The following is a 14,162-nucleotide window of genomic DNA, read 5'->3' on the forward strand; positions in this document are numbered from 1 at the left end:
ACAAATACGTACTACGTAAGTAGAGCACCTAGTATTTCCAATCTTTAAATAATAACCACTCGGAATAAACCTAGTAAAAATTGACGTGATACACAACACCAAGTCACAAAAAATGTAAAGAAACAAACCCACCTAAATTACCTTGTGCAATTATATGCAATAACAAAATATATACCCTCATCGAAAAATAGACTCCGTCTCTGGTATATGATCTGAATATCTATTACGGAGTACAAATCTAATACAAACAGGAATTTAGATCTATATTAAGCATAAGTTACGATCAACTTATAAATCTTCTATACAATAATACAAATTTTATAGGTTCCGAGTCAAAATTTCCTGTTCTTGCCACCCCTCAATGGTTCCAAATTCAACGATGTTCATCTTTTTTGTATAGATGACAGCAAATTTCCATCTCTGCTTTGACTAAAAAATATTGCCAACTCAGAAAATGAGATTATTATACTGTCATCTTCCCTCAGAAACAATGTATGTGGGTCTTTCTTTAGCCTCTAATTGGATCTGCAACCAACTTGATCTGATTTACCAGATAACAATAACATGATCTGTCATTCTACCTGCTCTGAATCAAGAGGCCATACACAATTTCAGAGGCATTTCACTCTCATCACAGCTCGATGAAGATGATGATGATGACGATGATGATGACAACGACTTAGGGCTTTCTTGGTTTCCAACGGCACCACCACCACCATCGTCATCCTCGCCTAATACCACTACCCCTCCAAAATGAACCCGTCTTGGACTTCCTGGCTGTAATCTAACCCCAGACGCTCTGTTTCCGTTCTCATTCTCGTTTCCATTCTCGTTCCCGTTCAGATTTTCCAAATCACCAATAACGGGATTCCCGCCATCAACGACACCGTTATTAGTGCCTATACTAGCATTATTAACAGCACTAACACCAGAAGGAATAACTTCATCAGGGTGATCAACACCAGAGGTACCAAAACAAGACATTCTAAACCCACAAGCACGTGAAACAATCCGGTAAAGCAATGTGAGGAACCAGAAGAACCATGGGAAGCAAACTAGAGCACCACCGATAACAGGGTACCAAGAATGGGTTATGGATGTAGGTTGGATCATGTACAGAACTAAGAAGATGGCACCTGAGACTGTGAAGATGAAAAGAAGGAAAGAGATGATCCCTATATACCAACCCCCAGCCTCTGAATCCTCTGGTACCGCCATTAACTAGAGATTTCGGAGGGAGAAGTTAAACAATTAAGATTTATGAAACAATGGAAGTTAAATTTCTGGGTATTCCACCCCCCATCTGTTCATCATCAATGTTGTTCTTGCACAGGAAATGAAACAGAGAAAGGAGAAGGGGGGAGAGAGATGGAGAGAGAAAGAGAGGGAAAGAATGATTAATTTAGTGGCCTAGAGGTTGATGGGTTGATAGGGTACATGGGAACACGATATGGGCAGAAAATGGTGTGATGAATTAAGAAGATTAGCAAATCAATCAAACCAAGGTTTGTTGACTTGCCTTGATTAAAACATCAGTATTTGAGTTTTTGCCAACTAATTAATTAGTCATCATGGGTCAGCAGTCTCAGCAGTTTCCTATTTTTTTATAACTTCAAATTCAGCCACATGCCCAAAACAAATATAAGCCCCGTGAACGATATCTGCGTTAAGCCCACCAGCCTTACCAGGCCCAGGCCCATCCACACAGCTTTGTTTGGTACAACATTAGTAAAGGAAAAGAAAGGAAGAGAAAGGAAAAGAAAGGAAGGGAAGAGAAAGGAAAAGAAGGGAAAGGAAACTTAATTTATTTTCCATTGTTTGGTTTGATGGAAGGAAGTGAGGGGAAAAGAAAGGAAAATAATTTGACAGCTTTTAATTTTCTCTTTTCTTCCGAATTCCCCCATTTTTGGGAGGAAAGGAAAGTGAAGATTTATTAATGATTTTTTCCTTCCATTCTTTTCCTTTCTCACCAAATCCAAGTTAATTTTTCTTCTCCTTTCTCTTCCTTTCCTTCCAATTCCTTTCTACCAAACAAAGCCAAAAAAAAAACATAGAAAAACAAATAAGCACGAATTTAAGTTTCAATAATATGAAAGAGGAAGCCTTAAAAGTTAAAACACTTCAGAAGAATAAAAAATCTGGAAGGAATAATTCGTATTTACAATCACATTGTCAAAGAGGATAGACATGCTAAATTATCTATGTATATTGTATAAGCCCTTCAGCTTTAAAGCAACATATCATGCTAGTATCACAACTAATTTGAATCACAAAATTGGCAATCACACAACTAACTCAGGGTTTGAAGTTTAGATACATCACCTTTTTCTGAGATTTAACTTCTCTTCTTACTTGCTGATGTTGCTGTATTTACTCTGGTCTGAGCAAGTTACTTTTGTGAAATGAAGGCCCAAAAAGTCTCCATCATGGAGCGCAGGATCTCCAACGGTCCAAAAAGCAACAATAAGAATAGTTTATCGTGACCCAAACCATATGAAGCACTGTGTCGTCGGTTTCTGCCCGCATGATATGAACCACTGGTTACAATTTTGACATGTGGGTCCACATACTAAGAGCTGATTGCCTCTGCCACTGGAGATTCCAACACTTCCTTCTCAGGCTCGACCAAGACAGACGACAACATTTGGCGTCTGTTCTGTTCTTGGGCTTGCCTTCGGTTAGATTCCAGGATGATCAGGAGAGCAGTAATATCAGCAGGGCTTACCCCACCAACTCTGCTTGCTTGGCCAATGGTCTGGGGCCTTACCTGCAACAAAATGAAGCTACATTTCAGACACATGCCTCAAATTTAGAGGATTACAAGATATGGTGCTGAATGAAGGATTGTATCATAGCCCCCCTGCATGAAGAACTAGAGAGGAAGATATAACGTACACGAGAATCACATTCAACCTCAATGTTTGATGGTTTGGCAACCCCATTTTAAGCTCTGAAGAACTAGATAAGAAGATATAATGAACACAAGAATCACATTAAACCTCAATGTTTGATGGTTTGGCACTTTGGAACCCCATTTTAAGCCCATTGCTTGCAATCAAATCCACTGGCCTGAGAGTGCCAAGACCTCAGGAAAGAGAAGGGGTACCCATTTTTACCATTTCAATGGATGGACACCATGCAACATAACCCCCCACCCCCCCCCCCCCCCCCCCCCCCACCCCACCACCGCCACCACACACACACACACACGGAAGGAACAAGAAGACAGAACAACACACAATTGAAGTACCTAGAAAATATTCCATGGACAGCGATAAAGAAAAGGTGATTGCAAATGGGGAACGAGATATAAAAATGGGAAGTCCAATATTACTTTTAAATAAAGGGGGTGGATTGATCCATTTCGGAAAATATTAAAATGCCTTGAAAAAATTCCATGTACAAGCTTGGATTATCTGTTTCCTTAAAACTTTATAAGTGTTATAGCATCCCATGATCAAATTCTGAGCATATAAGCTTCGTTTCTTTTAGGAAGATTGATTATTGAGGTTAGAATCCGGGCAAATAGTGTATGTACAAACCCTAACCCCATACTATTGGTCTGTGTCTTCAGCCCATTATTAAAGACTATCTATAATGGGAAAAGCTTCAAAAAACTCAAATAATCTCACTAGTAGCACAGCAAAAAGGGTATTCTATAACCTAAAAGTTCCTGCAACAAGAAACTGAGCATATGATTTTCACCGTAACACCTTGTCGTTGGGGTTCAGCCTTATAAAGAATTTAACAATAAAGAGGCCCCTGATCTTATGCCAACATCTACTGGCATGGTAATAACTTGATCTACAAAAATAAGCTATTTGTGTGTCTAATGGAGCCTTAAAATCTAGTAATTCAGACTTTCTGAACACTGAAAGCCATAAATAACATTTTAAAATATTAGAAATAAAAACCTTGATATACCTCTATCTAAATTACATCAGGGATCGGGACTTCACACCTTTACCCCAAAAAAATTGTTGAGAAGTAAAGCAAAATACAACAGACTGCAGATAAAAACATCTGCTGAATATTGCCTTTGGGGTGAGAGAAGCAGCCTGAGGGAAAGGAGATTGCATTGGTGATGATATATAACTAACTATTCACGGCGTCAGTTACTTTGATGGGATCAGGTAATTCACGTTATAATTATATAATTATTTGAACGAAGCCCGTCAGTCAAGGAAATTCAATAGCAAGTGAACTTGAAACGATGAACATTTCATGTCATAGCCTACTCTATTGCAAACTACAAGCTCAATATTCATGCGAGAGGGGTGCAATGTTGTAAAAAACAACAAAATATTGGATTTCCCAGGTTCGGTACTTCTATGTCCATGAGATAAGTTTGGTACTACATACAAGAGCCATAAAGAACAGCATCTCCAGGGGTTTGAATACTTCACATAATCATCAAGATGAGAATTTTTAAAAAAATATGAAACTGCTCCCTCTCAAATGCTGCAGATTTTAATACAAGAGAGTTAGAGAGTCTACCTTGGAGAGCTTCTCCCGAGCCTCATGAGACAAAGTTGTCATTGCGTAATAATCTAGATTCTCTGGAAGTGGTTTGTGTTGTTGATGAACCATCTATAAATAGAGAAAAGATAAAATTAAGGGAAAATCTGAAAAGGACTTCAACAGTCGAGGACATGTAAGCAAGATATTTTTTGAAGACACAGTTTGAATAAGACACTCATGCTTAGAGCACCCAATAACTAACCTGTTGCAGCTGCCGTTGCTGTCTTCGAATAAAACCCTCATATTTGATATCAACTTCAACACATTCTTTCTCCATTTTGGATAAGCACGGATTTCCAAAGCCGTGCTTGTCCAGAGTTTTATAGTCTACATGTGGCTTTTTCAGAAGGCTCTCCAAGGTTGATGAATCCTTCACTGGTTGGCTAGATAAGAGGGTAACATCAGCAGCCAGATCACCACCTACAAATAATAGAAAAAAGAGAATAAAAATCTTAAATATACCCAGGAAAGCAGCAGCTTTACTTCTATTTTTATTACGAAATTCGACATTTTAAATCAAAATAGAAACCTGTAAGAGAAAGTTACTCAAAGAGTAGATTGTATTTGGAACAGACAAGAAAAACAACCACAGAAAATGAGGACAAATTAGTCATTGTTGCAACAAAAAAATAGGAAGGCTATATTAATTCAAAATGTGGTAGCCTGTTATAATATCTCCCGCAGAGTATTCCTTTCCTGAGTTTTCTCATAGCATATCAGACTGTTAAGAGGATCACAACTCCTTTCAGAAACTGCAATGCAGCATGACTGAACTCATAATTTCCACAATAACTTCAAGAGAATCACAATAAACTCTTGCTATGATGATGCCCCTCTCTAACCCACAACTTCTTGGCCTTGAGAAAGTGAAAAAAATAGAAGAAAGGACTTACCAGATATCCTGACAGTTTTCAGCCGTTCCTTTTCTTCTGCAATTCGCGATTGCTTATCTTGGTATAGTTTCCAGCGTCTATCATCAATCAAACCAATTTCATAGCCCAGAGGCGTAAGACGGCTATCAGCATTATCAGCACGGAGAAGCAATCGGTGTTCTGAGCGACTAACAAGAGCATAAAAGACAAAAATCAATCGGAGAAAGCAAGGATAATTTCCCATCACTTTGTTGGTACTTCTACGGGGAAAAAAATGTGTACTAATCCCATAAAGTCTAGACTGCTAGTACCTTGTCAACACTCGATAAGGTTCTCGAAGATCTTTGGTAACCAAGTCATCAATCAAAGTGCCAATATAGCTGCTTTCTCTCTCAAGAACAATCAGAGCTTTTCCATCTGCATGCCTTGCAGCATTAACTCCAGAAATTATGCCCTAGAGGAAAGGCAAACAAGATGCAGCTTAGTTTTAGGGGGATTTGGAATTATCCAACTAACCAGATTGGTGGTCTGTGAGCATAAAGATGGCAGCGGGTCCAGGACCCTACCCTAAAATTAGGGTATGGGTCTTATTTTTTTAGACCCTATAAGGTAAGGGTAGGGTATGGGTATATGATGTATCGGATAGGGTATGGGTATATGATGTATCGGATAGGGTAGGGTAAGGGTCCAATTTTTTCAGACCTTGACCCTACCCAGACCCTACCCATAGACCCTTAAGACCCATACTCTACCCAGATCCTAAACTAAACCCGCTCAAATTTCATTAAAAAAATATAAAAGTAACACAAAACCTTAAGACAATCCACAAAATCACATCTACTCCTCTAACAATCATCCAACACTACCACTCACTAAGTCAAAAAAAACCTCTAACATTGATATTGTGTAATTGAGAACCTGAGATTTTTTTAATTTGACATTTTAAACACAAATAAATCCTAGTGACCCAAAAATATACAGCTTTTTCCTTTATTTTTTATCAGAATTTAATGAAATAGAAAAGTTTTCTTAGCTTCTTAGTCTCTTTTCTGACATGTTTAAGGACTTTAGATTGATGGATATTGATGTACTCTCACATAAATACAACCCTTCTTTGATGTAGTAACCCCTAAAAAAATATATAGGAGCAGGGGGGAGGTTAAACCTGTGCAGCAGCTTCCTCGTAACCAGTTGTTCCGTTTATCTGGCCAGAGAAGAAAAGACCTTGAATCTTCTTGGTCATCAGAGATCTAGAGCACTGATGAGCAGGCAAGTAATCATATTCCACAGCATAAGCTGGCCTCAGCATCGTACAGTTTTCAAGTCCAGGTAACGTTCGCAGCAGCGGTAGCTGGAGTCTCTCGGGTAAACCAGTTGAGAATCCCTGAAAACACATGTTTATTTGAAGTTGTGCTATCAAGGGAGAAGTGTGGGGTTATTAATAATTAAACAAAGAAAAGGCTGTACAAAAAACAAAAATGGAAATAAAATCTAATTAAAAAGAACAGTAGACTGGGAATATGCAATAAAGTTAGCACTTCGTATGAGGGGGGGAAATAAGAGACCATCAAGGATTACTTCTGAGTTCTGACAGCTAAGGAACCAATCAACTAAGCAAATGATGTTGGGGGTTTAGGTACCTGCAGAATATATGCGGAATACCTAAGCATAAAGCAAGAAAAACAAAAGCAAGAACGTAACTCCAGAATACCTGTACATAAAGCTCAGGCACAGTTCGGCCCTCTGGTTCGAGAAAAATTTGATGAGACTCCTTGTCTTGAAATCTAACAATCTGAAGCAACAAAAAGGGTAAGATACAACGAAATTTCCGAGAGACTAAAATTATAAAGTGAAGTCTTCATAGAAACAGTACTGAACAAGAAACAGAGAAGACAAAATATGATAAATAGCCTCTCTGCAGCTCTGCAGGGTTAGACTGTGTTCATCCATACACACATTTCCCCGCCATAAACTAAAGAGTAAAGACTAGCAAGAGGCGCTGGGTATATGCAATATGGAGTGGGCCCGAGTGGGTCTTCAGATATCCTACTATCCAGTAAATCAAAGATAATGGAGCACAAGAGTGCCAAACTGCCAATTCATATTTGGTTCTTGTGAGTTGTGAGATCCTCCCTTTACAGCCACCATACCCTTTCTACGTTAAGGGGATTCCCTTTCAGAGAAAAAACTTGGGCCGAGAAAGACCTTGAAGGCGTCTCCATTTCTCTGGCATTCACTGACAATTTTGTTTCGGTAATCTCTTCCTCCCAGCACTTTAGGGCTCAACTATTAACCCAGGTCAACACCGGCATACTACCTAATCACTATCTAAATTCTAGCACTCAGCGAAACTAATCATCATCTGCAACCTTACCCACCCTTACCTACAGCTTAAGATATTATAAAGTTTTAACTAAATATACAAAGAAATAAAATTACGAAGAAGACGACGAGTTTCATGTGGCCATTTACATTAGTGATTATGGATTAAGAGAATGAGCCTATATGCTAACTGAAACATGTTCTTATTGAGCTCACTTACAGGCTCCTGAGAAATTCCATATCTGAGAAAACCTGGTTTACTTGATAGCTCTTTTCTAAGGAGGGATTGGAATAAGAAGTGCAGCCTGCACTAAAATGTTAATTTGTAAAATTACCTTATCTTCAATTGAAGGGCAATATCTAGGTCCTTTAGCTTCAACCCACCCACCATATGTTGGAGTTTCATGCAAGTTTTCCTTGATCATCGTGTGCGTGCTCTTTGTCGTACGTGTCAGATAACAGCACATCTGTTCCCTTTCAATATGAAGCTCTGGGTCAAAGGTAAACCAACTGACCTGCTCAATCACCATAATGGAATTAGTACAAATTTATTATGCACCAACTACCAAGTGAACCAATACCATAGAAGCACACTTTGCCAATACTTCCAAGTACACAATGCCACGCAAAATTACAATAACTATCAGAACTTCCACAAAGATTTTGATCAAATTTCCACTCATAAACTAAAATGGATAAACGTACACATAAGATTTAACGACAGAACCTCTTCATCTCCGGGTTGGGCTTCCAATTTGGAGAAGTCTACAGTACGGGAGTCCACACGTGCAGGAGTCCCTGTTTTCAACCTATCAGTTTCAAATCCTAGTTGTTGAAGATTTTCAGTGAGTCCATGGGAGGCGGACTCGCCCGCTCTTCCTGCATCCATAGAGGTTCTTCCAACCCATATCTTGCCACTCATGAATGTCCCAGTGGTAAGAACAACAGAAGGTGCATAAAAATTCATTCCGAAGAAAGTCCGTACGCCTTCAACATTATCATTCTGCCCAACAATGATGTCTGTCACCATTGCCTCTCTAATTGAGAGGTTGTCTGTGCTGTGTAAGTAAATCAAGTACAGGAATTAGCATATGGAACAATACAACTAAAAGGGACAAAGCATGGAAAAATTGTCCATGTTCATATGAAATTTACATATTTTCCATAAACTAAAGAATATCTTCTGCTGGTTTACTAGATAACATTTAAAAACCATTACTACATCTGTCTCGTTTTACTTGATACATACTCCTTTCCTGGATATCTCAAATTACTTGCTACATACCCTTTTGGCAAGCTTTTTCTTTCTACTGTATCTCTAAAGTGAGGCCCCATACAAATCTGTTTTCCTTCTCAACTTCTTCACTTACATTAAAATTTGTGTCAAGAGCAAATGTAAAAAACAGATGGAGGGAGAGTCCATAAAGAATAGCTTAGTGACAGAAGCATACTTTTCGACAACGGTCCTCATCTGCATAGCATATTCCCTCTTATCAGTTTGTGCACGCAATGCTCGAACAGCCGGGCCTCTGGATGTGTTAAGCACGCGCTTTTGCAGATAGCACCTAAAATTTAACAAAGAAAAGGTGTAAAACTATTCGTAGGGCAAAAGCTGCAAAACTTCATATAACATAATTGTATAGGTAATAACTTGTATAGAACTATAGATAATTTCCCTTAGAAATCAAAAGCACATATATAGCATCAGAATTCAGATTATATCTGATTCCTCAAAAAGCTAAATGAGATAGCAGAACAGGCTCTCCAAAATCAAGCTGAGGCAGTGTATCATCTTTCTAATACAAAGGCATCATTTGTATACTTTCCAGTAACTGTTCTTCATGAGTTTTACTACAAATCACAAAAGTATGTGGTGTCTCCCCCTTGCCAGACCTTCAGGAAAAAAGAAAAAAACATTACCTGTCTGCAATTTTTCCTATCTCACCACCAAGTGCATCCACTTCGTGTACGAGTTGTGATTTTGCAGGCCCACCAACTGCTGGGTTGCATGGCTGCATGCAAATTCTGAGTTAACTTTACTGCCGACCAAATAAGACAAAGAATAGTGAACAGAGAGTAGACTATAAGACACTAAGGTGGAAATCTCAGCCTTAGAAAAAATTGATAAAACAAATACGCAGTAGAAGTTAATGGTAGGTTATGAAACTAACCATAAACACTAGTCCGAAGAAGAAAGACCGAAATATCTTTAAGACACACTTGTTCAAATAATTAAAGGCATAGCAATATGGCATATTGGAATACTCATCTTCGTCATCCATATGTTTCTCTTTAACTATATGAGAAGAAAAAATCTACATATTAATGCATTGAGTAGCATAAGTACACTTGTGAGTAGCATGCGCACCTAAACTCTTTCCTTAGTTCATTTTGCATCAAAATGTTCAGTTAACTAAGTTAAGTACACTTAATGCTTTCCTTAACTGGACATGCTATGCAAAAAGGACGAAAAAGTAATAAATTTAGTAACTTAGAATAACATGTGTCTATAAGTCCATTCCAATATCCTACAACTGGTTTAAAGTCATGCAATGATGCAACTTCAAAAAATTTACTACTTCCAATTTTAATGATGGATCATGATTAAAAAACGAAGCTTGGTTGACATTGAAAATGGACCCAAAAAAATATTTCTTCATACCTTCCTTATTCTCTGTAGAAGAGAAGTTGAATGACACCAATATGTAAGAGATATATCACACATATGTTAAAAAAAAAAAAGTTACCTGCCATGCAATTCGGTCAATATTAAGAGTGAGAAGTAGAGTTTTTGCCCCTATACGAGCAGCGGCAAGAGCAGCTTCACATCCAGCATGTCCACCTCCAACCACAATAACGTCATATGTTTCATCCGCTGCTTCACAGAAAAGCTCCAGTAAGAAAATCAGGGTAAATATGGTAACACAGCAGTGACCAATCATTGTTTACCCCAATTATTTAGAGTCATGAAGGGGTTTTAGTTATACAAGGTCAAGACAAACTTGAACAATGTATTATTTTGATGACAGTCTCCCTATGATCAGAAGTCGCCTAACATCCTAATGTATGTGATCTTCTGATCTAGACATCTAGTCCCCTAACCATAGCAATTAGTCCTTGGCTACAAGCCTACAAGGAACATAACCAAATCATCTGAGTCTAAGTCTCCTGAAGCTACAAACATGTTTTCGAAAGCAAAGGTCAATCCAACACTGTCACTAAAGATTGGTATGCACACAATTCAAAACTATTGGACAAAATTACATAGTAGGTGCACGAAATATAATGAATTCGGTGCAAATTCAACCAATTCCCTCGAATTTACTTCATGACTAGCGAAAATAACATTGGGCAGGCAACATATATCTTATGATGTTGGTTTGTACTCCACAGTAATCGTGCAGATTGTACAAGGGGCGTGTAATTTTGCACAGAAAACCCTCTCAACAAACCCAACACGATCCTCCGACTAAGTTAGGAAACACTAAATTTTGCTACCTATTTTCATGGTCATGTAAGATTGAAAGTTCCAAATTTGAGTCCAAGATACTAATTACATAAACCAGCTTCCTAAAAGTTCCAAGAATAATGATTGAATTCCAACATAAGTTCGACATTTAAAATCATATATTTAACTCACTAGTTAGTAATTACTAAACCATTTCGTCAATCCTACTGCGTGAACTCAAACCATTAGTGAAACTGCCCAAATAGAAACAAAAAGGTAAGAATTTAAAAACCATCATGAACACCAGGTGTTTGTGGAAATGCCCCACTGAAAACACAAACAAAAATGAAGCAATTCCAACATTCAGAAATCCCAATAAAGAAGACATGATATACGATAACTCACCGACATAAGTAGATGCAGAAACAGTGAATTTTCTGGTGGGGTTGAAGGACAAAAGGGGGCGATGGTGGAGAGGTTTGGGGCGAAAAGAGAGGTGGCGAGGTTTGAGGAGTGTAGAGGATATGAATGAGGTGGGAATGGAAGATACGAAGGGTAAATGGCGCGTAATCCGAGTGAATTGAATGATAGCTGTTGCCGCCATTGAAGAGTGTGATGAAGCTTTTTTTGGTTCTATAGAGTTTTCATGACTATAGTCGTGGGAAAGATAAGCCAACACGAGGAGTCGAGGAAAGACTTTTTTTTTTCTTTGGAGATGAGTTCGCTAATAGGGACCACGACTCTTACAGCAACTTCAATAGTTACAAAATGGACCCGCTTACAAAAAAAATTAGCATGTAGTTCACCATGTTCATTGGTACAACAATGACATAATCAGCTGTTAAAACTTGTAGCTATTTTGTGCTACGTAGCTCAAAAAAATATAGCTCAAATAAATAAATTATTTAAATTAAAAATTATAGAGAGCTACAAAGTATTGTAGCCCACCAATGTGATAATTTGTAGTTTTAATCAATTGTAGTTAGAAATTTGATGTGGCAAACTTAGCCACAACATCTTGTAACTCACCATTGGAGTTTCTCTAAGTACTCCGTAGTTTTTTACTTGGCTGCGACTTGCGAGTGAAGCATTAATTTTGATCAATTTTTTTTACAAAATACTGAATATCCCCTGACTATTATATACTACATCCGTTCCTAATTCCTATATATAGTATTCTTTATGGTTAATGTTTTCACATGAATTAAGGTAAAGGCAAAGATAAGTAAGTGGGGTAGTTATTTGTAAGTGGGTGAAAGTGACATCTTTTTTAAGGATGAAAGTAGATGAATAAAAAAATCAGAATAGAAGGTATAATTATGCAAGTGGACCAATAAATGTTGCAAGTGAATGAATAAAAAAAACTAAAATAGAAGGTATAATTGTAAACCTTGTATTCCAAAAATAGAATAAAACATAAGTGTACAGAATTTTCAGGAACGGAATTAAACGAAAAGCGTAAAGAACTTTCAGGAATGGATGTAGTAATTATTAAATTTTGAACATATTCATTTAATTTATTTATCTAATATGCATATTTTATAAATGTAATATGCGAATTTGACCAAAATATTTGGTTAATATACTTTCCATTATTATGTACGTACCAATTTGACTAAAATATTACCAAAAATTATTTAGCAAACTTATTATTGTGTGGTATCTATTATTACTATAATGTATAAACTAATATTTTTTCACATACATAGATTGTTTATAAAAGAGGATAGAGAATAAAAATAACATAAAACAGATACGCTTTTTAGGGAAATGGATTTTGGCGAGAAAATTGTGCACCAGGAAGTGACATGTGTCATTCATGTGTCTGTTTTTTTTAGTATAAAGGATACTCCCTCCAAATCTAAATGTTTTTCCCATTTCCTTTTTAAGTGTCCCAAAATGATATTCTCATTTGTTTTCTTTCTTTTTTAACTTTGTAATGTTATTGGTTTATTAATATGAAATCATGCAATCTCATTGGTTAGCTTTAAGTATTGATAGATTGATGAGTTGACATTTTGATTCCTTAAATTCTATTGACTCTCACAAGTAAACACATTAAAAGTTGTTTTGTTTTCTTGTGAAAAAAATCGGCAAAGACAACAACTCCCCGTAAAATACAACAATAAATGCATATCAACTCTCAATGTTGCTTTGTTTTCTTTTTCTTTAATTACCGCGTAAAATAGCAAATGAGAAAAACATTTAGATTCGGAGGGAGTAATATATAGATATGTTTGAAAAGGTTAACCATCTTGTTGGAGATAATTAAAAGCCAATGACAAAGTAACATATACTCCGTACTTCTTTTAGTATTATCGACAAGTGGATTATTATATTACTTGATCCTTGAATTGACAGGTAATAAAAACCTACATTGTTACCTACATGATAATATATTTGAGGATCGAGTGAGAATGGATAATAAGGTCGAAAAGTTGGGCGATTATGGGTGTTTAAGTAGTTGAAATTTTTCGAGGAGATGGAGAGTTTTGATTTTCTAAATTTGTGTTGAAAGTTTTTTTTTTGACATGCTTTCAAAGAAAGAAAGAACTACAAATTGTTAGAAAAAGAAATAAGAGAGGTTGCCGGTGAAGTAGCAAGGTTGTGTGCTAGATGAACTGCTTCTCTGTTGACATAAGTGACACAACATCATTAAATACCCATGCCCGTTGTCCGTATTTCATATGGTTCGTATATTTCCTATGGTCTATTTTAATTCCACGTCGTGCCTTTCTTTGTCCCTAAGTAAGAGTACCAGTTCCTGCGAGTCAGACATAATATTGATCGCTTGGATTCCCTGTTGGGACGCCACATAAGGCTGTGGTGGAAAACCATGGCTTCCGCTTAAAAAGTTGAGGCGGATGTACCAAACGTAGCTCCTCCATATGTTCTCCCTGTCCGACGATGTTCCTCTTCTGTAATCCACCCCATTCCAACAACGTGGGTGTCCTTCTTCCATGCTCCATCGATGAGAAGTGTGTGGGTTTGCATAATAG

The 14,162-nt window shown here is 37.3% G+C and overlaps 2 protein-coding genes across 2 annotated transcripts; both read right to left on the reverse strand.

The window, feature by feature from the left end:
- Positions 1–591: 591 nt before the first annotated feature.
- LOC110801017 (uncharacterized) lies at positions 592–1,218 on the reverse strand. Its single transcript, XM_022006329.1, has one exon. It carries the CDS (start codon positions 1,216–1,218, stop codon positions 592–594), a length of 627 nt encoding a protein of 208 aa, XP_021862021.1.
- Positions 1,219–2,104: 886 nt separating this feature from the next.
- LOC110801000 (uncharacterized) lies at positions 2,105–11,875 on the reverse strand. The gene is made up of 13 exons (XM_022006313.2): positions 11,569–11,875; positions 10,463–10,590; positions 9,636–9,727; positions 9,167–9,280; positions 8,443–8,773; positions 8,051–8,230; positions 7,105–7,185; positions 6,559–6,777; positions 5,705–5,847; positions 5,415–5,581; positions 4,724–4,941; positions 4,498–4,590; positions 2,105–2,767 (listed from the first exon to the last, which is right to left on the reverse strand). Exons 1-13 carry the CDS (start codon positions 11,765–11,767, stop codon positions 2,570–2,572), a joined length of 2,163 nt encoding a protein of 720 aa, XP_021862005.2. The 5' UTR covers positions 11,768–11,875; the 3' UTR covers positions 2,105–2,569.
- Between the last annotated feature and the right edge of the window lie 2,287 nt (positions 11,876–14,162).

Source organism: Spinacia oleracea, chromosome 4 (genome assembly GCF_020520425.1).
Source record: "Spinacia oleracea cultivar Varoflay chromosome 4, BTI_SOV_V1, whole genome shotgun sequence".
Classification (NCBI taxonomy): Eukaryota; Viridiplantae; Streptophyta; class Magnoliopsida; order Caryophyllales; family Amaranthaceae; genus Spinacia; species Spinacia oleracea.

What these genes read in the sequence shown, in the direction of transcription:
- LOC110801000 (XM_022006313.2), bottom strand. Translation starts at nt 11,767, where the DNA reads ATGGCGGCAACAGCTATCATTCAATTCACTCGGATTACGCGCCATTTA. An exon ending in TTCTGCATCTACTTATGTCG is followed by an intron (nt 10,591 to 11,568) that starts GTGAGTTATCGT and finishes TCTGTGAAGCAG; the next exon opens with CGGATGAAACATATGACGTT. An exon ending in TGCCTGAGCTTTATGTACAG is followed by an intron (nt 6,778 to 7,104) that starts GTATTCTGGAGT and finishes ATGTGTTTTCAG; the next exon opens with GGATTCTCAACTGGTTTACC.
- LOC110801017 (XM_022006329.1), bottom strand. Translation starts at nt 1,218, where the DNA reads ATGGCGGTACCAGAGGATTCAGAGGCTGGGGGTTGGTATATAGGGATC.